Source organism: Furipterus horrens, unplaced genomic scaffold (assembly GCF_987537825.1).
Source record: "Furipterus horrens unplaced genomic scaffold, mFurHor1.1.pri manual_scaffold_4, whole genome shotgun sequence".
In the NCBI taxonomy this organism is placed as follows: domain Eukaryota; kingdom Metazoa; phylum Chordata; class Mammalia; order Chiroptera; family Furipteridae; genus Furipterus; species Furipterus horrens.
The window spans coordinates 176,797,596-176,821,646 of record NW_028327174.1 but is presented as its reverse complement, the minus strand read 5'-3'; the positions used below and the strand labels follow the sequence as shown (position 1 = coordinate 176,821,646).

Genomic DNA, 24,051 nt, shown 5'->3' with positions numbered 1-24,051 from the left:
AGCCAGCCATACAAACCACAGAGAATAAGGGGAAGGGGTAGTTCCTGAAGAAATGCTGGAGCTCTTGCCAGAGCAAAGGGAAGTAGAAGCCAGGGAAATAAGCCACATGTTTCCACCTTTGTGGACAGCGTGGGAGGAAGAATAGCAGGTTAGGGGAGAAAAGACAATGAATCCTGTCCACTGATGGTAATTGGCGCCAATTCAATGGCAGCAGGAATCCCCAGTTTGGGGGGTAGAGAAGAAGGAAACTTTATTTAGTGCCAACAGCTCAACAGTAACACGGCTATGGACGCAGTTCAATAGTGTTGCATCGCAGCTGCGAAAACAGCATCTTCAGCAAGGCAGCTGCGCTCTGCTTTGGTTGCAGGTCTGCTCCACTCTGGTGAGACATTCTGTTTCCTCCCCAGCATCCCAGGGAATGTGGCTTAAGAATGTGGCAGAGGAAGTCCATAGAAGTGGTAGAGAAGAATCCGGGGTGAGTGGGGAACTAAGAAATGTGGAGACCAGAGCCGCAGAGGAGAGACTGCCAACAGGAGACGGGAATAGAGCAGGCCAGAGGCAGTGCAGAGAAGCAGAAACATGAGGAAGAAAACTTTCCAAGCAATTTTGCAAACAAGATGTCCTTGACCTTGGCAGGGTTGGGGACAGAAGCCAAACCACAGTGTGGCAGAATCCCTGTTCTCTGCAGCTCACTCGTGGGGATGGACACTCAGGGAAGGATGATGCAATGGGAGGAAGCCGTTCCTGGGCCAGCTGCAGCCTGGTCCAGACAGCAAAGACCATTTCTCCTCCTTGCCTCCAGGTTGAAGTCTAAACTCCTCGGCTTGGCATCCAGTGCCCCCAAGATGTGGACCCATCTGGGACCTGGTCTCACCTCCCCAGCCTCCCTTCCCACGTTGTAATCACACCCCCACCCACCATTCCTGGCCAAGCTGCCCTCCCCTTGGACCGCCTTCCCCCTATCTATTCACAGCCTGCTCAGCCTTTCCAGACGGCACAGACGTCGTTCCTCTATGATGAAAACGAGATCAGCCCTTTCTCCGGGCTGCTCCCACTGCCCTGTGCCAACCTTGAGTCATAACTGTCTGGGTGCAAGCGGTTTTCACTTGCTGGGGTGGGGATGCCGGGGTGGGGAGTGCCTGTGTTTCTTGCACACATAGGGGGCCAGTAGCCTTGGTGAGCTGTCATGAGCTGGTGACAGTAGGCCCTACCTGAAGCTCCCAGGTCGGGGAGACCTCCCGGGCATCTTCAGGTCCACGCCTGTTCCCTTCCAGGCCCACAGAGCTGCTGTCAAGCCCTCAGGAAGGAAGCAGAACAATCGGCAGAGAAGCTGAGGGCTTTCCTCCTTCTCTCTGGAACCTCCCAGAGGGCAGCTGCTTCCTTTCTCTTGTTTTAGAACAAGATGCAATTGTGGCTAAATTTAGAAAGCAACCAAAAATTAAAATAAAATACAACCCATATTTTAAAATCCATTTTGACAGCTCCACCCACTTTGAGGAATGTCTCTTCTGAGCACCGTGCCTGAGGCACCAGGGGCAGAAGCAGCAGCAAGGCCAGCTGCAATGTCATGGTTTCCGAGGCCAGTGCAGGGCGGGAGGTCTTCTCACCAAAGACAGGCAGACCTGCCGCACCAGCAGAGGGGGAGAGATGAGACGCCAGGGGAGGGCATGGCCAGGCATGGGGCAGATGAACCCAAATTCAAGGATGCATCTTTTTGGTTTCTTGTTTCTGCCAAGAGCTGGAGAGGAAGGATGCTTCTGGAAGCCACCTCAGAGACAAACTGCCGCCCATGGATGGGCCCCTCCTTAGCACCGTGCTACTTTGAGCACATTGTTCGGCTGTGTTCTGTGGGGAACAGAGGGAAACCCAGGGAACCAAACACTGTCGCCCACCTTATGTAACAATAGCAACCAGGTACCGGGTGGGTACTATGTGCCAGGAGCTCTGCTAGAAGGGTGTTTTGTTTTTGTTTTGGGTAATATTTTTGCCAGGAATTCTCCATGAGTCATGTTGCCTCCGAGAAATTATCATAAGGGGAGGGGAAGGGTTTTGTGGGCCAGAGTGAAGGAGAGGAACTTGTCAGGAACAATGTAAAGACATTGAAGAGGCAGTTTCAGTAAGGCTGCCAGGGAAGCTGTGGTGTCATTTGGTTGCATTAATAAAGATAAAGTGACCAGATTAAAGGCGATAATCTCACTGAACTCAGTTCTCATCAGCCCAAATGGGACCCATTTTCACTGATCCTCAGTTTTTTCCCCCTATAAATTGGAACTAGAAAATACCTTTTCCGTAACATTTTGAAGATTAAGCATGGTAATGTATGAAAAACCTATGAGTTCAGTGGCGTATAAGTAGTGCACTCTCAATAAATGTCAACAACCGCAACTGTTGTTTAAACCTTGGCATTTAGAATGGAGGTCAGATTTCCTCCCAGAGTCAGGAAAAATCTGGGGACGCCTATCATCTTCACGCATCTGAACCCCTGTTATGGGCAAAGGAAGGAGACTCATGCTGCATTTCCCTCAAGGATGGGACTGTGTTCACTTGGCAAAAGCCAATACTGAGCCAATTTCAGCCAAATAAAAGGATTTGGAAATTGGAAGAAAATACAGTTGACCCTTGAACCATACAGGGTTAGAGGTGCCAACTCCCCCACCCTGCGTAGTCCAAAATCTGTGTCTAACTTTTGACTTCCCACACTTAGCTACTAACAGCCTACTGCTGACCAGAAGCCTCACTGATAACAGTCGATGGACACACATTTTGCATGTGATAGGTGTTATATACCGCATGCTTACAGTACAGTAAGTTAGAAAAAGAAAATGTTATTAAGAAAATCGTAAGGAAAACATATTTATAGCACGGTATGTATCTAGTGAAAAAAATCCACATAATAAGTGGACTCACGCAGTTCAAACCTATGTTGTTCAAGGGTCAACTGTACTTCCAAGTGGTGCTCTCTTTGGGTAGTGAGAACTTAAGTGATTTCTTTATATTCTCATGTGCTTTCTAAATTTTCAGCTGAGCATTTAGTTTTGAACAATCTGGAAAATGTAGTGTTAAAAGAGAAAAAAAAGACCTGTGTCAGGAACGTTGTAGTCAGAAATCTACTTTTCAAAACTTTAATAACTGAAATCCACTCCCAACAGAGGTAATGCAGCTGAAGAATGTCCCCCTGTCCTCTCTTGGGCCACCCCTGCCCTCACCCTCAGAGGACAGAGAACAGGCATCTGACAAAGTACCACTGAGTCTGGGTCTGGGAGTGCAGGGATCAACTGCTCCAATGGAAGATGTGGCTAGGGGGTTCAGAAGCCCGTGAGGTATGGAGCGGGTCTTTCAGCCAGGTGTCCTTCTCTGGGCAACTCAACATCAGTTAAGCCTTCCCTCAACTTTTAATTAAGAAAACAGCCTTGAGTTGGATTCTAAAAGGCAGGAGTGAGTGGCCAAGGCAGGTGATGGGACCAACATTGGAACTGGGGGCAGCAGGTGTGGGTTCTGGTCCCAGCCTTGTCTCCCCTTGCTGTGTGATGTTGGGTAAGCCCCTTCCCTCTCTGAGCCTCAAGGTCCTCTTCTGTAGTTTCAAGGGATTGTTGGGCAGAATGAGTTAGTTCTAAGCTGTTCTCCTGTTCGGATCAGCAGCTGGAAGCCACAGGCCCTTGGCCATACTTGCTCAAGGCCCCCACGGCCCAATGAACCTCAGAAGCCTGTTAACCCATGTCCCACCCCGGCCTTTAATAAAGCCACATCTGGAGTGTATCTTCTCCAATCCCTGTTTGTACAGTTCTTCACAGCTGGGTCCCCATCAATCAATTAGTGCTGCACACAAGTTCCCAGAATTGTCTAGAATCTTACCCAGAAAAGACAGTTTATTTCCCTTTAGCTTCTGGTTCCAAAAGGGGTGAGCTGAGCCCAGTCCACTTCAGGACAAAGTTCCTGGGTCCTTGGGATCCTGTGTCTGCCCAGGTTTTGTGGGGCAGCCGAAGCTCATGTTCCTATGTCCTACCTGTGGATGTGGAGGATGAATGGGCCCGGGGACCCCTCCTCCTGCTCTACAGAGAAAAGATTGGACTAAAATGACCCTCAAAACTTCTTGCAACTCGTGGGTTCAAAGTTTTCCAAGGGATGAACTAATTCTGAGAGAATACTTAAGAAGTTAGATTCCCTGCAGAGGGAGGAGGAGGACTGGGGAACGTTCCAGAACTTTCTTTATTCTCTTGTTCCGCCCCAGGCAGCAAACAGCACAGAATCCAGGACCTACCCCTGTGATTTCTGACAGCTGTTCTGGTCCCCAGGATATCTCTGGGGTGGAGCAATTCAGATTCTTTGGTCAGTAAATGGTCCCTGAGCACCTGTTCTGTCTGGGTGCTTTGTGCTCCTGGCTTTGCCCACCTCATCTCATTTAATCCTCACCACCTCCTTAGAGTTAGGTACGAGCATGGCCTCTATTTTACAGATAAGGAATTGTGACTCAGAGGGGTTAAGTAACTTGCCAAAAGTCGCACAGCTAGCAAGCGGCCAAAGGGGATTTATATCCAGGTCTGCCCTTCTACTAACCCCAAACTCTTTTAAATGTATCCTGATGAATAAAGCCAAACCTGGGTCCTTAATTATTTCACTACTAACAAAAGTTTGGACTCAGACTCCATTTAGAAGAATTTTTAAAGGTAATTTTTACCAAATGTACTTTAGTTTAAGTACATGTACTTAGCACAAAAGGCCTAATAATACTCAAGGCTTACAATAAACCAGCAACTCCCTGTCCTGCCATCTCCACTCCGCCCAACTCCCACTCAGATTTGGCTCCCAAGAGCCCTCTACTCTCAACATTTCCAGCTAGTTCTTCCATTATTAGCCTCCATATTTCAATAACATTAGCCCTGCTTTCTCATCATTTTTCAGTTCTGGATCATTATTATTGGCTTCCTGTTATGGAAAATGAAGGTTCTCAATCTTGCTGTCACACACACACACACACACACACACACACACACAGGCCCCTCCGGTCCCACTGGACAGCCTACTCCTTTTACTGCTCTAGAGCATCTGGGCTAACCTGAGTGAGCCTAGGTGCAGGGATGCAGAACAGTCTTGACTTTTGGTTAAACACAGCAGATATAATGCAAACATCTATCTCACATGCCCTCCCAGAACTCCAGTGAAAACCACACCAACCAGATGGTTAGCAGAACCTAGGGCTGGCTAGCCTGGAGCAGAGAGGGTTCAGGTGCAGAACCTTCCTCGCGGACTCTCTGAGCGGCAGAGAGAGCAAACATTCTGGTGGCCTCCAAGGGGACCCAGAGCAGTAAAGGAAGCTCCAGGTAGATGGAGTTGAGCTTCGTACAAAGCCATCCAAGAACAGGACAGGGCAGGATGGCCTGGAAAGGGAGCAGCGGCCCCCACTGGCAGTGGACAGGCCAGGGGATAAGAAGGAACTCCTGTACGAAGAGGAAGTTGAATACAGGACTTCTAAAGTCCTTTAACATTCTGTAACCCGATCATTTGCTTCCTTTTATAACAGTTGGCAATTAGGATCCAGTGGTGCTGCTTTGCAATCAATCTTGAATTAATAACTGGAGCTGCCCCATAGACACACCCATTTAGCAATTTCTTTTCAGGATGCTGAAATAACTAGCTTAACATTCTGATGAGCCATCAGTTCCACTGACCCTTGCCTTGTAAAAGAAGGTTCCAGATTCACAGAGGAGTCATGACATGGCAGGATGGGACAGCACTATCAGTCAATCCCAAGGAGTTGAAGGAAGTACTGGATGGAGCAACGGCAATCAATTTGGCCACAGATTATGAGCCTCCCTGGTTTCGCAGCTAGAATCTCGGAAGGAAAACTGAAGAAACGCCCTCCCAATCCTGCCTTCCTCCTCCGGCCCCGTTTGAAAGAGAAAAAGGCAGAGGATGGGAATGGGCAACATGGGACTGTAGCCAGACAGCTGCACCTAAAGGAGCAGGTTGGAACACCCAGGAGCTGTCCCCCTCCTGCTCCCAGACTTAGCACTTTTGAAAGAAATGTGCTCGCCCAGAGATGTGAATCTGCTGGGACCTCCCGTGCTCTCCAAGCAGGACAGACACATTTGTTCTCATGCCATAACTGGCAGTGTGGTGTAACTGGGCTAAGAGTGAGAGGAGGGGCCGGGTTGAGGGTGTCTGAGCTGTGTGACTTGGGCTAGTCCCCTCCCCTCCCTTCCTGGAGGCAGAAGGACAGAGCAGTTACCAGTGAGCTCTGGAGTGAGGCTATCTGGGTTCAAATCCCAGCACTGCCACTGATACGCTGGTGACCCTACCCTCTCTGAGCATCAGTGTCTTCACCTTTGAGAATTAAATGATTGGATTTGAAAATTAAATTAGCTTATTTACATGAAGTGCTTAGAGCAGTGCCTGCTTTATGGAATGATTAGGATTGTCAGCAACTGCACACAGGACGCAGCAATCCTCACCCAGTTGACCTTAGAGGGTCGAAAAATACCCTTGAAAACAAAACTCTAAAGTTGTGTATAAGTGTGAGAAATTTGGTGCGTCGTGCCACAGGCCTCACAAACATTAGGCCAGTGTTTCCATGACAATAGCCATGTGGCACAGTCTTTAGAACTTTTTATTAAGATAAGTAACTAACTTTATTTTATCATTTAATATAATAAAACAAAGCCAACTTTTGAAGATACACTTTTTAAAAAAAAAAGAGTACAAATTGAACTCCTGAAGAAAAATATCACACCCAGGCCAAATGTAGAACACTGATTACTAAGTGGAACAATAGGTACTGTCAGAGCTCATGTCCCTAACTTGCTGTGGAATCTACAGCCAACGCCCTCCTTCACTGACCCCAGGGCCCCCATCAGCTACACTGGGCACATTTTATGATCCCTGGGGGACTTCAGGTCTGCACCCTGCAGACCTATGGTTTGGAGGATCTTTCCGACCAATAGACTTGGCCTCAACTCTAGCATTGTCATGTTTCCTGAGGGGACACCACCATCTGGTGTGTGTGTGAGAATAAGACACTAGCAACCATCCAACCAGGAGTTTTTTCCTCTCCCTTGAATATCTTGCTACTCAAAATATGACCCACAGAACAACAGCAATGGTACCAGATGGGAGCTTTGGGAAATGCAGCATCTCAGGCCCCATCCTACACCTGCTGAACCTGAATCCGTCTTTTAACAAAATGCCAGGTGATTCCACACACATTAAAGTGTGAAAAGCACTAATCTGATATGAGAAAAAAGAAGCTAGTTAGTGCAGGAAATTTAAGTTTTAACATATACTCAGCCCATAAAGAAACCCAGAATTGAGCCGTATAAATAAACAAATCATTCCCAACTAACAGGTACAAAGCTTTATACAAGTTTTCAAAAAGGAACCCTCTCAAAGGGCAAGTAGGCAGCTGATGACAGGGAGGGCATCCCTGGGCCTGAGTTGCAAATGCACTGGCATTGTCTGCATTTTTACTGTTGTAATAATCACACTGATGACCAGAACTGGAGGCCAATCCCCACCTTCCAGTGGGGCAGGTGGGGACCTGCCAGGCTCGGATTCCTCACCCGTCAGTGAAGGGAAAGCTTCCTCAGAATATTGTAAACTGCCTCCCAGTCTCTGAAAATATTTCCCTTGATATCTCAAAACTATCTTTATTTTGGTTTTTTTCCACCCTAAAAATTACTGCAAAGACAGTATGCTGATAGCAAGAGCAAGAGACAGGTGACTTCCCATGCAAAGGTATCCCTTCGGTGCTCAGTGAACGCCCACAAAAGTGCACCTGTGGCCTCCCCGCACGTACTGTGGATTTTGTCAGTGTTAACCTTCTGTCTGCCTGAACTGTATTCCCACACCCAGGGTGGGGCTGACACCCTATCTTGGAGCTCCGAATGACAGTTCCAAAAGGGCGGGAGGAGGCAGACAGGACTCATGCCTCCATGACAGGTGGGGCGGGGCATCTCACCTGCTCTACGGGTCACCAAGATTCGGGGGGAGGGGGGAGCCCTGGCCCTACAGCACATTTATAAGGGAACTGAGCGGTGCTTGAGGGGTTCAGGAGCTTTTTAATCCCATAAACACAGAATAACTAAATTATTTAATATTTATTTTTGAATAAACACCTATTGAAGTTAGTAATGTTTCATACTTTATAAAGTGGATTTATAAAAACAGAAATTTAATGAACCCATACTGTAAGCCAGGGACTAAGCTAAGCTGTCATCTGCTCTGTTATTTTATCCCAATACTTACCCCAAAAGCTTGGTTTCATTATCCCATTTTACAGGTGAAGAAATGGAAGTTCAAAGAGGTGAAAATTCATCAGATTGATCCAAGTCAGATCAATTGGCATTCTCTCTGGATAATTATTAACTGGAACCCTCCAAGATAAAATATGTATAAAAAGAAGCCTGACACCCTGGCTGGTGTGGTTCAGTACGTTGGGCATCATCCCACAGACCAAAGGGTCGCCGGCTCGATTCCCAGTCCTGGCCCATGTCTGGGTTGCAGGCCAGGTCCCCAACCAACATTTCTCTCATTGATGTTTCTCTCCCTCTCTTTCTCCCTCCCTTCCCCTCTCGCTAAAAATAAATAGATAAAATTAAAAAAAAAAAAAAAAGCCTGAGAGCTTAAGACACAAGTTGAGACTTGTAATCAATTGCTGCACGTCTTCATGTCTCACATTTGATTGTTGTAAAAACAAAGGCTCTCACCCATTCTTTAAATCATTCACATTGACTTCATCACTCTGACAAGATCTCAGAAGTGGATGTGGGATCGTTCACAAAGTAGAGTGACTGAGAAACGTTCATGGCAGCTGCTGCAGCACAAAATGATTTAAATGACCAAATGTTATTAATGAACAAACTTGAAATCCGAGCTCCGTATAGAACATTAAATTTCTCCCTGACATGAATGTGTGATAAAAATTAAAAATGACATAAATATGTTTTAAAGTCCTAGTAGTGAGTAGGAAGCTAGCCACACAACAGTGAGGCATTGTGGTGGAAGTTTGTGTTAGTCCAGTACATCAAGCTGTTTCTTTGAGATTTCAGCTCCAGTTAGTCTTCTTCAGCTAACATAAATTTTAACTGGAGGTTTGACTATGGCAGCAACACGTAATGAAATAGCACTCTTTATTAAGTAAACCTCCATGATCTATGACCTGAGGGAATCAGTGCAATGCTCCCACTCTCCATCAGTCCACAGTGAGAAAACTTGAACCCAACATTTGAAGTATTATCAGGTTAATCAAAGTAAATTACCACAAGTGTAATTTCCACACATGCAGACATCTTTATAACTGGAAATCCTTGTAATTACCATAATAAAACCTTTACTTTTTTGCTAGGGGGAATAAAAGACACAACAGTAGAATAATACATCCTGATAGAAAAATATTTAAAAGTTTTTAATTCTCTGACTATTAAGAGTTAACATTTTATGATTATTCTTTGAAAATAGAGTATTTGGGAACAATTTTAAAGTTTTCAAAATCAGTACAAAACTTATTCACACTCTTACCACGTCCCACATCACTTTCACAAATTGCACAGTGATCTCCTTATAAAAATAGAGCAGCCAAGTGTTTGATGGGTCTGCCACTGTACTTAGCTAAGTCTCTGTTGGGCTGAGTCCAGGGGACCCTGTCTCCTCTGCTGGTCTCCTTGGCACAGTGACATTTCATGACATGCGTTCTTTAAAGAACCACCTCTGATGTTCCGAGTTGGCACAGTCTCGTAAGAGAGGCACAAAACTGTTGCTGACAGCCGTCCTCTCAGCCTGAACACATTTCTTGGATTGTACGTGAAATAAAGAACCATCCTACAAAAGATAAGAGACATTGATGTTCAAAAGAATTACAAGCAATTCCTCAGAAAGTGTATCTTTTTCCTTAAACTGTGTTCTCTTATGTGCTCAGGGTGACTTTCATCATTTCAGAAATATTGATTGAGCAGTACATGTGTGCATGCACAAAGGCGATCCAGGGGTGTCCGTGCAAAGAGAGGGCCCGGCACGTACAGACAGATGCATCAGGCGAGCCTTTGACAGGAGCTCTACACAGGGTCCTGGGCTCCACTGTCAGGGCCAAGGGCACCACCTGCTGGCTGCTCTGGGGATCTGTCAGACACTATGTCATCCCTGCTGCTTTTCCTTAAGGGAAATCAGGACCAAAGACCCTTTATGAACCTCTTCCACTTAGGTCGACTAATTCCATCCCTGGGGATCTCTTTCTCTTACGTAGTTAAATGGAGAGCCAGGAAACATGGCTTTCGTCCCAGCTCAGCTACAGACCAGCAAGTCACCAGAGAGGAAGTGGGTTCTGCAGACAGTGCCAATTCCCAAACTCCTGAAGACGCTGATCCTCTTTAACACCGCCCTTTCTCTTGTTTTTCCAGACTGCTGCTGAGTGAACTCAGCAAATCTCTCCCCTAGTCCTGGCGTTTCTCTTTGCCCACCTCTCCCACCTGTCTCCGTTGCGAGCTGTATGCACACCCGCAAGGAACCTAACCCTGGCCTAGCAACAAATAGGCAGAACAGTAACATATCCACTCCAGGGCAAGAGAAACCTTAGAAATAAAACTAGTTGTAAAATAATCTCTAAAATATTAACCCTGAAAACCCTTAAAAGTGCTCATACGCTACCTTCAGAATAACGAGAAAGTAAATACAGGTCTGCCTCATTTTATTATGCTTCCCTTTATTGCACTTTGCAGATAAAGGCATTTTTTTACAAACTGAAGGTAAGACCCTCCACCAGCAAAACTATTGTGATGCACTGAAGGCTCAGATGATAGTTAGCATCTGTTAGCAACGAAGTACTTTTTTAACCATGGTATGTACCTTGTTTTTTTAGACATACTGCTACTGCACACTTAATAGACTACAGTGTAAAGACGACTCTTATATGCACTGGGGAACCAGAAAATTAATGTGACTCTCTTTATTGCAAAACTTGCTTTATTGCAGTGGTCTGGAACAGGACCTGCAAATATCTCTGAGATATGCCTGTAATTAAATAAAGCACCTCTCCTAGCACCCTTTGGAAGACACTTACTTTTCCTTAAATGGTCACTAAAATTTAAGATAAAATTTTAATGACATTTCAAGCCAGTTTTATAGTCTCCATCTTGTATTACTATTCTTTGAGTTGAAAGAAAAAAGAGAAGAAAAAGGTCATAACAGAGGGTCACCGACTTTTCAGGTTCGCAGAAATATTTTCCCTCCTTTTTTACATCAGAGAGACATTATGGTGCCTGGCTTTTCCAAGGAGCCTGCAAATTACATTGCTAATCACAACATTTTCTACAGGAAAACATATTCCAACTTCTAGTCATACTTGGAATTAACCTATTTATAAGTAGTTCAGATAAATCTTTCCATCCCTGGAGCCAGGCTGGGAATGACAGCTTCCCACAGAGATAAAAGAGAACTAATTTTTTTTTGTGTTATATTTTTTGGTTTTATTCCCTCAAGTGCTTTTCCGTGAGTCAAAGTATATGACTGATTTATGAGTCGCGTCGCGGTCTTGCCAGAAATATGGTGGAGCTGGTGCCCCTCATGCCTGAAATAACACCCAATTCCAACTCGGCAACTATTCTGATGGAGAGCCAACTCCCTCAGAGGAATCTTTCCTTCTTTATCACACTGCAAGTAACAACTAATCTCGATAGAGCTTCCCAGTTTCCAAGAATACATAGATTCCTGACCATACCTCTAATCCTTGCTAGAGTAAGACAAGGCTGCTCTGCCTGCCCCTATTTTAGAGCCAGGAAAAAGGCCAAGAGAGGTGGAGGGACTTCTAGCTGGATCTAACCTGCCATCCTTACATGTTGGCAATGTGTCTCCTTGTTTAAACCCCATTTCATCTTGGACCGCGTCTGCGACAGGTCCCCTTCCCATTTCAGCCCCCTGCAGCTGAAGGTGGGTGGCAGATGGAAAGGCTGAGGGGAGTCGCCGGTGAGGGGAGAAGGAAAGCGCAGCCGACAGGGGACACTGGGACTCCAACAGGCGGCCACTGTGATGGTCCCAGTCTCCTATACACGGGCGGCAACCCTGCCCCTTGCCAGGACTGCGCCAGAGAGCTGACTTTGTCTCCACGTGGCCCTCTGCCGCCCACACACCCACAGACGGCAGCAAGGAAGGAACAGGACAGCCCACTCACCTCCTGCAGGATGAACTTCTGGTTCTCGGGGGCCCTCTCCTCGCAGAGATGCATGATGAGAGTATCTGTCCCTGCCTCCACGGCTATGCAGGCCTCTGGCTGGCGGGTGTTATAGCGAATTTCATTCTGGGACGTGTACTCGAAAAACTAAAAATGGAGGAGTCAACAGGTGTCAGTGACCCCCTGACATGGGAAGTGGGAATTGCTGGATGAGAACCAGGGGTCTCGAGAGGGTGGGAGCCAGGGTCCCTCTCTCTCCCCTCACCCGTGGACACTAGCCCGTCTGGTCAGTCACCCTCCTGCCATGTCTCCCTAGCACTCCAGCGCCCTTGTGTGGTGCATGGCACATGTGAATGGAGGGGCCCTTTCTTGTGTCTACCTTGCTTGCTAACATAGTGACAGCGGGCAGGTGCCTGGGGTCCTCACACCCGCTGAGCCTAACTCCATACCGTGCGGTGTGGACTGGCAGGAAGGAAAATGCACCGTGCCCAGGGCCAGCGCTGGGGGGTTCTGTGGCTTCACCAGCCATTTCCTCCATCTCCTCTCCTTTCTGTCAGTCCTTTCGTCCTCCTCCCTCCAAAACACGAGTGCTCTTGTGCCTTGGAAACTCTAAAGTGCTGTGCCCAGGCAGACGATAGGGCTGCTGAGGGGAGGGCTCGGTTCTTCCAGAGCAATGGTTTTCCTCCTCTAGGGTGATGGGGAAAAATCCTGGGCCCACCCAGAGGGGGAATGAGGGTTCCTTCCGTCTGAGCTGGGCCTAGAAAGCTGCATTTTCACATTTTTAACGAGATGCTCAGCCACTCAGCCACACACCCACACTGCCCCACCCCCTTCCTTCCAGGAGATTCTGACGCAGGTGCTATTCTTGAGTCATGTGGAGCAGGGCCTCTCAAAGGACTCTTCCAGAAAGCTGCTTCAAACAAGAGACTGGGGTTCTAGAGTGACGGGATGGGTCTGAGAACTGGCATTTCTAAGCTCTCGGTCATGCTGCTGTCACCCTCAGGAGGACCGCTTTTGAGGAGCACAGTTCTAAAAAGTGCTGGAGAACCTGGATAACTGAAGACTGCGGGGGTCTGAATTATAAGTTTACTGTTGACCATAAGGGGGCGTAATATTCAGATGGAATTGCGGGAACCTCAGGTTGGAGGAAAAGTGGAGTCCCCACCTTTTTTTTTTTTTTTGCAGAGAGTAAAGTTTTTATTTTACTTTTCCAAGAGAGGAAAAGGTGCAGAAATATACACCGGCCCTGAGGGGTGGAGGCTTTGAGCTTTTATTAGGTGATTGGGGTGGTCGTAGATCAAGATGCTTCAGTTGGTCTTGTATAGGCTGCAGGTTGTTTTGGTGTTATCTTTGGGTGCAGGGTCCTGTCCTTGCAGTCTGGCATGTCCTGTTACATAAGTTCCCAGAGCCTCTCAACCCTCGGGGTGCTTCCAGCAAATTTTCTAGTCCTGTCAAACTCAGGGGAAGCCTGCGTGGTGGCCTTATCAACTCAGACACCTGTCTGGATGAGCACCACATCTTTATAACTTCATACATTGGGCTTCCATTTATTTTCTGGAACTTCTGGTTATTGCTGGTTTTGCGGTAGTTGTATTCCTTCTTAGTTGTGGAGGAAGATGAAGCATGTGAGTCTAGGCCTCCATCTTGGCCGGACTCCACCTTTTTGCCTCTACTGTCTGACACCTCCTAGGACAGGAAGGCTTTGAGAGCCCAAAGCCAATGCTTCACTCCTTTCCGGCCTCCTCCACCGCCCCCACCTGGGTGGGTCCATCTGCTTTCCTAGGTCCGGGTCCTGTTCTGGTACTCGGACCCGCCAGGACTTGCTTCCCTGCCCAGCCTGAAGGACAGTATTTCACGAGCCTGCCCGGCCCCCAGCCGAGGTAGCGGCCCTGCACCCTCTCTGCCGGGTGGCCTTCTGCATCAAAACCTGCCATTCCATTTCAGAATTTATTCTGAGGAAGTCATCCACATTTCCTTGCTTCTTCTAACTGAAGGTGTTAGTGGCAGGGTTATATACAATCGCAAATACAGGGAGGCAGGGAATCAGTACTGAACAGTAATGTAGCCTCACAAAGGCATATCAAGAGGCCATTAGAAATGATATTCTCAAAGGATGCCTAATAACACAAGAAAAGTATGATGCAGTAAATGGAAATATGGAAGAGAAAACATTTAGACATATGATAACAACCACTTAAAACACATATCCAACAACTAGGAAGAAATACAACTACCTCAAAACTAGAAACAACCAGAAGTTCCAGAAAATCGAGCTCCATGGAAGTCCAACAAACTAGATATAAAGAAGAAATACTCATCCAGACAGATAGGAGGGACGGAGCCAGGGCGGAGAGGACGCGGTGTGGTGGCAGCAGCAGCAGCGGCAGGCTGGCAGGAAGCGCAGTCACACATTTTAAAAAGTCAGGAGGGACACCTGGGGAGCTTTCCCAGCTCCTCACCAGACTGAGCAGCTCACAGTCCGAGCATCAGGGAAAATCAAGCCTCATTGCTTCGGACTGTGCAGACCAGTGGGGGTTGGGGTGGAGAAAGAAACTGCTGGTCTCTCAGCAGAGTCCACTTGTTTAAAGGGCCCCCACGGTCCTAGAACGTATGCAGACCCACCCACTCTGGGAACGACGGCCAGGGCAGCAGCTAGAGGGGCGCCAGTCCCATACAGAAGTGGGAGAAGTGCCTGGAAAAGGGGCGAGTGCTGAGCGGGAGGCATTGTTCCCTCTCAGACCCCTTCCCTGCATACAGCACCTCAACGTGGTGAAGCAGGTCGCCCTGTACTGACGAATCCCTAAGGCTCCACCCCTTACAACATAATAGGAGTGACAGCTCTACGTAAGACACAGGGGCAAACAAACACAGGAGCCTGTCAAGATGAGGAGACAGAGAAGTATGGCCCAAAAGGGGAATGGATCAAGGTTCCAGTGGGAGAACTAAGAGATGAGAAGATAGCTAATCTAACAGATGAGGAGATAGACAACCTAACAGACGCAGAATTCAAAACACTGGTGATAAAGATGCTCACAGGCTTGACAGATATGCTTAAGTATGGCAGACACATAAAGGAAGAAGTGAAGGTTATGCTAAATGAAACGAGGGAAAATCCACACAAAACCAATGGTGAAGGGAAGAAAACCAGGGTTCAAATCAATGATTTGGAATATAAGGAAGAAAAAAGTCAACCAGTACAGAATGAGGAAACAAGAATTGAAAAAAATGAGGAGAGGCTTAGGAACCTCTGGGACAACTTTAAATATGCTAACATCTGAATCATGGGGGTGCCATAAGGAGAAGAGGAAGAGCAAGAAATTGAAAACTTATGTGAAAAAATAATGGAGAAAAACTTCCCAAATTTGGCGAAGGAAATTGGCACAGAAGTCCAGGAAGCACAGAGAGTACGAGGCGAGCTGGACCCAGAGGGGACCACACCAAGACACATCATGATTAAAATGCCAAAGGTGAAAGATAAAGAGAGAATCCTAAAAGCAGCAAGAGAGGAGCTGAGAGTTGCCTACAAAGGGGTGCCTATAAGACTGTCAGCTGATTTCTCAAAAGACACGTTGCAGATAAGAAGGGACTGGCAAGCAGTACTCAATGTGATGAAAAGCAACCTACGACCAAGATTACTGTATCCAGCAAAGCTATCATTTAGAATGGAAGGACGGATGAAATGCTTCTGAGACAAGGTGAAGCTAAAGGAGTTCATCATCACCAAGCCATTATTATATAAAATGTCAAAGGGACTTACTTAAGAAAAAGAAAATCAAAACTATGAACACTAAAATGACAACAAACTCACAACTATCAACAACTGAATATAAAAACTAAAAACAAAATCCAACTAAAAAAAAAAAAACAACAACACATATCCAAAGGCCAGGCATGAAAAAAAGACGGGAAGTAAGTATGTCTTAATTATCATGGTGGTTGCTCTAGGGCCTGTCATTCGCTATTAGCTTCTACTTTTTATATGTCCCAACTGTTCTGGAATGAGCATATATTACTTTCATAATGAAAATAATAGCAAACATTTAATTTTAAAAAAACACATAGATTTCCCTTCATTTTCCTCTTTGGAGGCCCACACCGATGACCCCGGAGCACAGACCCGTGTCCTCCCCACGTCCGAGCCAGTCAAGCTACAGAGAAGAGCACGCACCTGGTTCTGACCCATCCCGTGACAGAGGTATAGGATGACCTGGTTTCCCACGACTTCCTGTTCGTTGGGAGGGTTATAGTCAAAGCAGTAATCTTTTAGTCCTTTGTTCTGGAGCTAAACAAAACATAACAGTGGCATTTTGGTCCAGATTTGAATGCAACAACAGATTCCATCCACCCAAGGCCCCAAGGCAGGGAAGCAGAGAAAGAAGTGCCGGCCTCAGGAACTGGCCTCAATGGGAAGAGCCCTCTCCTTTTTAGTCTTACCAGTGCTTTCCCGTTCTACACCACAGGCAGGAATCACAAGCCCCACCCAGGACGGTAAACCTGAGGACTAGTCAGTCAGATTAAATCGTTATAGTTGGAAACCCCACACCTCTTCATTGCTCATCAGTGCAGCCTATGACTGCACTAGTCCAAAACAGGTGGGCTGTCGCCTCACAGGTGTACCAAGGAGCTGCTGCTACAATAATATGCATCAGCAAAGGACACCCCAATCTAGAGACTCGGTCTTCCTCAGATCACAAGTCTGCTGTTCTAGACTATAGCAGCAGCATAATACAAAGAGCCAAGGACTTGGCCAAAGTACCTCAAAAAGTAAGTGGAGATACCTGAGTCTTGAATCCAGGACCTCTGACTCTAAGTCTAATGCTCTATCACTCAACACTGTCTTGTCTCATGCCACCTCGGAGGTATCTCTTAGCTCTGAAACCCTTTAATTGCTGCAAGAGCAAAAAACCACGGAAGGTTCTATGCTCCCTCTTTCTTTCCAGAAGCCTCCAGGGAAAACCTCAAGCACTGTATTTTCTAAATTCCTTCCTGGAGAGTTCAAAGTACCCTCAATAGCACCTCCTGAACCCCACTGCTGCCCTGTTCTTGTCCACCCTTGCCTAGCCTGGTTCTGATGACAAGACTCAGCCGTAGAGAAAGAACCCGCTAGCTCATAAAGCACAGCCCTCCACGTGCTTGAGATCCCTTTGCTTTGTGAAAGCACCTGGGATCAGGACACATCCAGGTGACTCTCCATGAACCCACAGACCGATCTTATCCTTAAAAGCAGGAGGACCACACATTGTGTGCACCGTTTATGACACAATATGAATAGAAAGCACACCTGTGAAGTACCTGTGCCAAAAAGGTTAATCTAACTCCAATCGAGCCTTTAGACCTCACTTCCATTGTAAAGAATATGAGGGGAGAGAGAGGCACAATTTAAAAATCATCACAAAGAAACCATTAGATATCCCAAAGGTGAGGTACTCTACAGGGCAGCTAGTGCAGCAAGAAAAGGAGGGAAAAAAGAAGGAAAACGACTGTCTTAGACTAGAGACAGGAGAGAAGATGCAGTGACCACACACAACACGTAGACCTTGTTTGGATCCCAAAGGGAATTCACCAAATATCCCGAAATAAATTTAAAAATCTGGGGGACTCTGAATAAGGGCTGGACAGTAAACGACATCAAGAAATTACTTTTCGGTCAGTGGATTGAGCATTGGCCTGAGAGCCAAGTGTAGCTGGTTCGATTCCCAGTCAGGGCACATGACTAGGTTGCATGCCAGATCCCCAGTTAAGGGCGTGTGAGAGGCAACTACACAGTGATGTTTCTCTCCCTCTCTTTCTCCTTTCCCCTCTCTCTAAAAACAGATAAATAAAATAAAATAAAATAAAAGATATTCAGACAATATATTTAAAAAAAGGAAAGAAATTGCTGTTCGGGCCCTGGCCAGGTAGTTCAGTTGGTTAAAGCATCCTCTCGATACGCCAAGATTGCAGGTTTGATCCCTGGTCAGGGCACATACAAGAAGCAACAATGAATGCATAAATAAGTGGAACAACAAATTGACATTTCTCTCTCTCTCTCTCTTCCTTCCTCTGTCTCTCTACAATTGATAAATAAAATTTAAAAAAAAGAAATTATTGTTCATTTGATTAGGGGTGATAAGAGTCTGTGGTTTTGTAGGATGATGTCCCAGTTTTACTGAGATACATGCTGAAGGGTACAGGAGTAAAATGGCACAATGCCTGGGGTTTGCCTGAAAAGAGAAAAATGTGGGAGAGTGGAGCAGAAGAGGGAAAGCAAAAGAGGCACAATCTTGATAATTCTAGAATCTTGGGGACAGGCTTCATTACACCATTCTCTCTGGACTTCTGTGTATTTGAACAGTTTCATTAATGAAATTGAATTTAATGCATTAAAATCCTGCTTGGTGTTTATCAAAGACTTCCAGGGAAACAGCAACACATCTGATCAACATGACACAGGAGACCTTCCCTGCTAACTTGGAGCAATTCCAGACATTTAGCTGGCGTCATCCCAAAAACATTGCTTTTAGGTTCTCTGAAATAACGGAAGTGACTTTCCTTTCCTCACTGCTTCCTTTATGAATCCCTGAGTTGGAAATGAACTTGTCCAGCCACTGAGATTTGAAGTAACGTTATGTCAGTAATAACTAGGACATGGAAACACCAATGTCCTAATTTATACTCGTCAATTTCGAGGTGGCTCCCAGGAATGACATTATAGGCCTCAGCTCCAAACACTCACAGGGAGAAGGAAGAACAGTGGATGAAAAGGGAGAGGAGTTTGGGGTTGGGGAGGCCCGTGATCCCCACAAAGGGGTCTTTTTTGCCCAGGGTTTGTTGACCAGACCTGGGGGCCAGGAACTCCCTGCCCACCATGGGCCCGCCTTGCTCACCATCCCGAAGAAGCCAGGCCTGTCTTCAGGCACGTGCAGTTCTGGATACACGGTTTCCAAGAACCACTTGAAGTCCTTACATTGAAGCTTGGCACGGAGCTGCCTCCTCTCTGTCACATCCCCAAAGGGCTCCTGACAAAACAACAAAACAGTGAACCCCTGAAGGTCATGGTGCACCCTATCAAGGCTGCTCTCTCCACTGTGGCTCACTCATTCAATAAGCTTTTATTGAGTATGTAATGTGTGTCAGACTCTGTACAGGACACAGAGCACAAAAAAACAGCCTCAGACAGAGTGGCAGCACTCGAGGAGGAGAAACTGTCACACAGTTACATTCCCAGGTGCTCTCACTACAGGGAGGTGCAACCAGGTGCATGAGGGAAGGACACAAAGCACGTGCTGATGGAACGAGGGAGCCAAATCCTGGGGCTACACTGGATCCCTGTACCCGCACATCATGGATAAATGCACGATCACAGACCAGCACAATGTCAGCAGCACACAAATACAATGACATTCTGATCTACTACTGATATCTGACATTCATTTCCAAACACAGGTCAGTGTTATAGATATAATCGTGAATAAAAACCTTATGTACTCCGTGTATTGAAGTCTAAATATATACTTATGATGGTAAGAGCAAAATGCTGCAATAATAAATACTAGTGGAAGTTTAGTGCTCTGGACAAAACCAATGATTAAGAACTTCCAAATAATTAAATAAAGCAAGCATCTATTTAGCATAGTAGTCACAAGAGCGGTGCTGAGTGCAGAGATATTACTGTTCCTGCACTATGACATGAAACTAATAAGATTTGCTAAGTTAAATAGTTAACAAAATGGTAATGATAAGTAAAAATGTTTGACTAGAATTTGAGATTTCTGCTTATTTTCCAGAAGTTCATTTTTTGATGAGAGACACTACACCTTCATCTTCAACCAAATGCCCACTTCAAGGCTGCTGCACATGCTGACGAAAGGTGTATGCAGTGCCCTTCCTGCATGCTGTTCTTTGGGAATTCTCCAGGAAGAGGGAACTGGAGGTTCCAGATCGCGTGATGGGGGAGAGGAGATGTTTCTACCCTGCAGCCTTGGGGGAGACAGAGGAAGCAATGACCCTGGAGCCCAGAGGCAGAGAGAGGCCAAGACGGGGTTCAGGGGGAGGATCCACAGAGCTCTGCAGAGCACAGAGAGGTCCACCGGAGTGTCCACGCCCCAGACCTAGCTCTGCCCGCATCAGTTTTCTCACCTATAAAATGAAATTTCAGAGCTAGCCTCAAGGACTGCTGTAAGGAATCAGAAGAGATTTTCATCAACTGGCCGGGAAAGCGGTCTTGGAGGAGACCTTGTCTGGCCAAGTGGCCCTCTGAGCTATGGGAATGCCGGCTCAGGGGGCCCCTGTCCTGGGCATGCAGAGCTGGCCTGTGCAGGGGCAGTGGACCAATATGTTAAAATTTGTCTGCAGTCCTCAGATCAACACCTCTGACGTTCTCACGCTTTCTGTCATTCGAGGACATGCACAGGGTGGCGAAAAATTTGATTCTCCCAATGTGCATATTTTCAGCCGGGGTCCTGCTTCGGCTCTCAAACTGTGAACATGTATCCTTTTTGTGGTCTACTGAGTGCCACATTTTTCAGATTTTTGTGCTGTGTGTTGGGAATTTCACTGTTTGAAATGGTCCCAAAGTGCAGTGCTGAAGTGCTGGCTCGGTTCCACAGAGCAAGAAGGCTATGATGTGCCTGATGGAGAAATTGTGTGTATTTGATAAGCTTCTCTCAGGCATGAGTGACAGTGCTGTTGGCTGCAAGTCCAATATAATGAACCAACGGTATCTATTAAATAAGGTGTCTTTAAGCAGAAACACACATAAAACAAGGTTACATATTGATCAGCTGACAATAATGTCAACCTGCCAGAGACTTGCAGGAAACTAACCCTGTACTTGCCCTAAGAGCAATGGGTAAGGATTCCCAAATTCAGTGTGTGCAGTGACTATATAGAACATAACTACTGCAGATAATAAGAATCAACTGTAAATTAGAAGAATTAAAATTTTCCCATACTGTATCATGAGCACCCAATACATTTTCTATTTCTGGAACCAGGTCTACTATGGTACAGAGGCCAGAGTTAGCTGCTTTTGTTCAGATGAGGCCAAAGTGAGTGCAGGGGGCCCAGGAACTCACCAAGCGGGCATGGGGGTTGCGATGGTAGTACAGCTCTTTGTATTCATCCATCCACACCTCAGCTGCACGGACACTGTTGGCCAGGGCCTTTTTACGGGAGTAGGGAGCTTGCTTGGGGAACACATGGCCAACGTGAGAACAAGGGTGTGTCTCCAGGATCCCACCGCACTGCCAGATCTGCGCTCAGAGCAGAGGAGAGGTCGGGTAGGTGAGTGGGGAAGGAGGTGCTGGTCCACAATGTTTGCAGCCAGGAGGCGGGACACACGTCACGAGAGACACCACCAAGCCCTCACCCTCCACGGGGCAGGAGGCCACTTCCCCAGCACACTCAGAACACAGAACGCAGTCAAGAGTAAGAAGGCAGCTCCAAAGGCAAACAAGTCCTGGGACCAAGACCCTGAATCCATGCACTAAAGCTCATGCATCTGACTCATGGCAGTGCCCATAGCTGACCTTGCTGGGAACCCAACTTCTCGGTATGTAAAATACAGGCTGATTACCTGGTGTCCTAGCCACAGAAGATAGGAAAGCAGCAAGTAAGGAGAGAAGTTTGGAAGGGAGAAAGGAAGAGCTTCTAGAGGCAGGCAGAGCAGCCTGACACCTAGGGAGAAGGCAGAAACACCATTAGGAGCATACTTCTGGAACTCAGCGGGCTGAGGCATCCGGGCATTTCATGCTGGGGCAAAAGGCCAAGTTCATGTTTATTAAATAATGCCTTTTAAGCAAGAAATCATATAAAATATTATTAAATTTTTAAATTTTCTATTGAAAAGCGCTAACATGGACATAAGGTTCTAATACTTAAAATGCAAGGTTCAGTTAACTGGAAACCCCACTAAAATGCTCAGGGTTTCTCAAAGGGACGTCATCCGTGAGTCGTATAGCAGGGTCAGTGGGTGGGCTTATGCAGAAGGCAGGTTCCTGGTCCCTACCATAAACCCCTCAAATCCTACTTTCTAGAAACTGTGCCCGTAAATCTGCCTTTTGAAGAAGTTTCCCCAACAATTCTATATGTGTCAAAGTTTGAAAGTCAGTGTGCTAAATAAAGAGGCAACTTCATAAATAGTTATACAAATCAAGTCTCCAGAAGACAGGATCAGAAGGCAGGGACCTGACTTTCAGTCTAGTCTCTGACACTCACTCCTTGAGCAAGTCACTCCCTCTCTCTGGGCCTCAGCTCGTCCCCGCTGTGGTGAGAGAAAAGAACTGGATGACTTGCAAGGCATTTTCCTACCCCAAATCTATTTATAATAAAAGTAGATATTTTAGAAAGTTCAAACAAGAAGGCAAGCATGTTTATAGGATGCATATGTTGTTATCATCTTTCAGGATTGCTGGATAAATTGCCAATATGGAGGAAAAGTCTAGCAGGCTCTCATAAAACTCCATCATTCTCAAAGAGAGAGACAGAGAGAGAGAGAAAAAGACAGGTTAAGAATGAGTCCAAAGAGAAGACTGAATACTTACCCTAAAGGAGAATTCGAGGTTTTCTCCGCCCCAAACTTCCATTCCTGTATCATAAGACCCCAGATATTCAAAATATTTCTTACTCACAGCAAACAGCCCGCCGGCCATTGTTGGAGACCTAGAAGCGCATGAGATCCATATTGCAATGCAAGCAGCAGGAAGCCATCAGTTAGCTGCACACCTTCCCGCCACAAGCCCTTCACTCCTTCACTCCAGTCATCCCTCTCTACAGAGTTCCTTGAGCTCATGCTCTGCCCAGCACTGAGCTAGGCCTTGGGGCACAGGCCTACCTTGTGGGGAAGTGCACAGACAGCTCAGCAGGCAAGCACAGAACTCTATGTAGGATAAATGTGTTCACTAACTCACCCTGAGCTTGTGTGAACACAGAAGAGGTCGTGGGGGGAGGAAAGACGGGGGTGGGGGCGAAGCTCAGTTTCCTGGAAGAGGCAGGGTATGCAGAACAAAGGGGAGCCAGCCAAGGAGAGAAATGGAATGGTTCTCCCAGAAGACACCATCAGGAACAAAGGCCTAAAGTTGAGAGAAACCCTGTACTTTTAGAAGCACAGACAACCAGGAGAGACCAGGAGAGAAGACCATGTTCCCGCAGAGCATGGCAGGCACCGGGCTGTGGCAGCCTTGGTCACCCAGTCATACTGCAGGCACTTGCAGAGGCCCCCAAGAGGCTGGTGAGTAGAAAATCCTAATAGGCACCAGCATCTTAAAGCTCCCCGAGGGCCTGATCCTCTGCAGTTTGAGCAGTCTCCCCTCCAGGGTCCAGACACCAGCTTTGGCCAGTGTCCTCAGCTGGCCCTGTTTTCTCCCTACCAGGTTCCTCTAGAAGCCAGCGCTGGCTTCAGAAATAGCCCAAGGCTTCCACCCTTCCACAGCAGAAAGCTGTAAGGTCAACACATCGTAGACAAACAGATGAAAAGAATAATTTCGGAAATGGGGAAATATATAATACTAAGAACCCAAGTTTAAAAGTTTTAGATCCTCCAGCAGCATATTTGGGCCTTGACAAAGTATTGACTTTCCCTGAGCTCTAAACTCTAGGCCAACTGAGAAGATTCCTGTGGCAAGGAAAGTTCTAGGCTACAAAACACTTTCCCATGTGTTCATCCTCAAAGTCTAGGAAGCAGGCAGGTGGATATGCCTGCACCTCACAGGTGAGGAAACTGAGGCCTAGGGTATTATGGGGGTGGGGGGATAGCTGGCATGTGTATTGGGTGGGGAGGCCAGGTAACAGGAGTCCGTGTCAGCATCACAGGCTGGGTATGTGATCCTGGATAAGATCCTTCTTACTCTGTGCCTCAGTTTCTATACCTGTTCAATGACAGATTAGACAAGATGCTCCCTAAGGGCTCCTCCAGAAGCCTG

At 46.7% G+C, this 24,051-nt stretch overlaps 1 protein-coding gene across 1 annotated transcript in view; it reads right to left on the bottom strand.

Moving 5' to 3' along the window:
- Positions 1-9,105: 9,105 nt before the first annotated feature.
- GALNT12 (polypeptide N-acetylgalactosaminyltransferase 12) overlaps positions 9,106-24,051 on the bottom strand; it is a 38,785-nt gene continuing 23,839 nt past the window's right edge. The window contains exons 5-10 of the mRNA XM_090274485.1: positions 22,675-22,792; positions 21,208-21,384; positions 19,018-19,149; positions 16,320-16,433; positions 12,152-12,298; positions 9,106-9,810 (exon numbers count right to left, since the gene is read on the bottom strand). Coding sequence (XP_090130611.1) covers positions 9,670-9,810; positions 12,152-12,298; positions 16,320-16,433; positions 19,018-19,149; positions 21,208-21,384; positions 22,675-22,792 — 829 coding nt within the window. The 3' untranslated portion in view covers positions 9,106-9,669. The remainder of the gene's footprint in view (positions 9,811-12,151; positions 12,299-16,319; positions 16,434-19,017; positions 19,150-21,207; positions 21,385-22,674; positions 22,793-24,051) is intronic.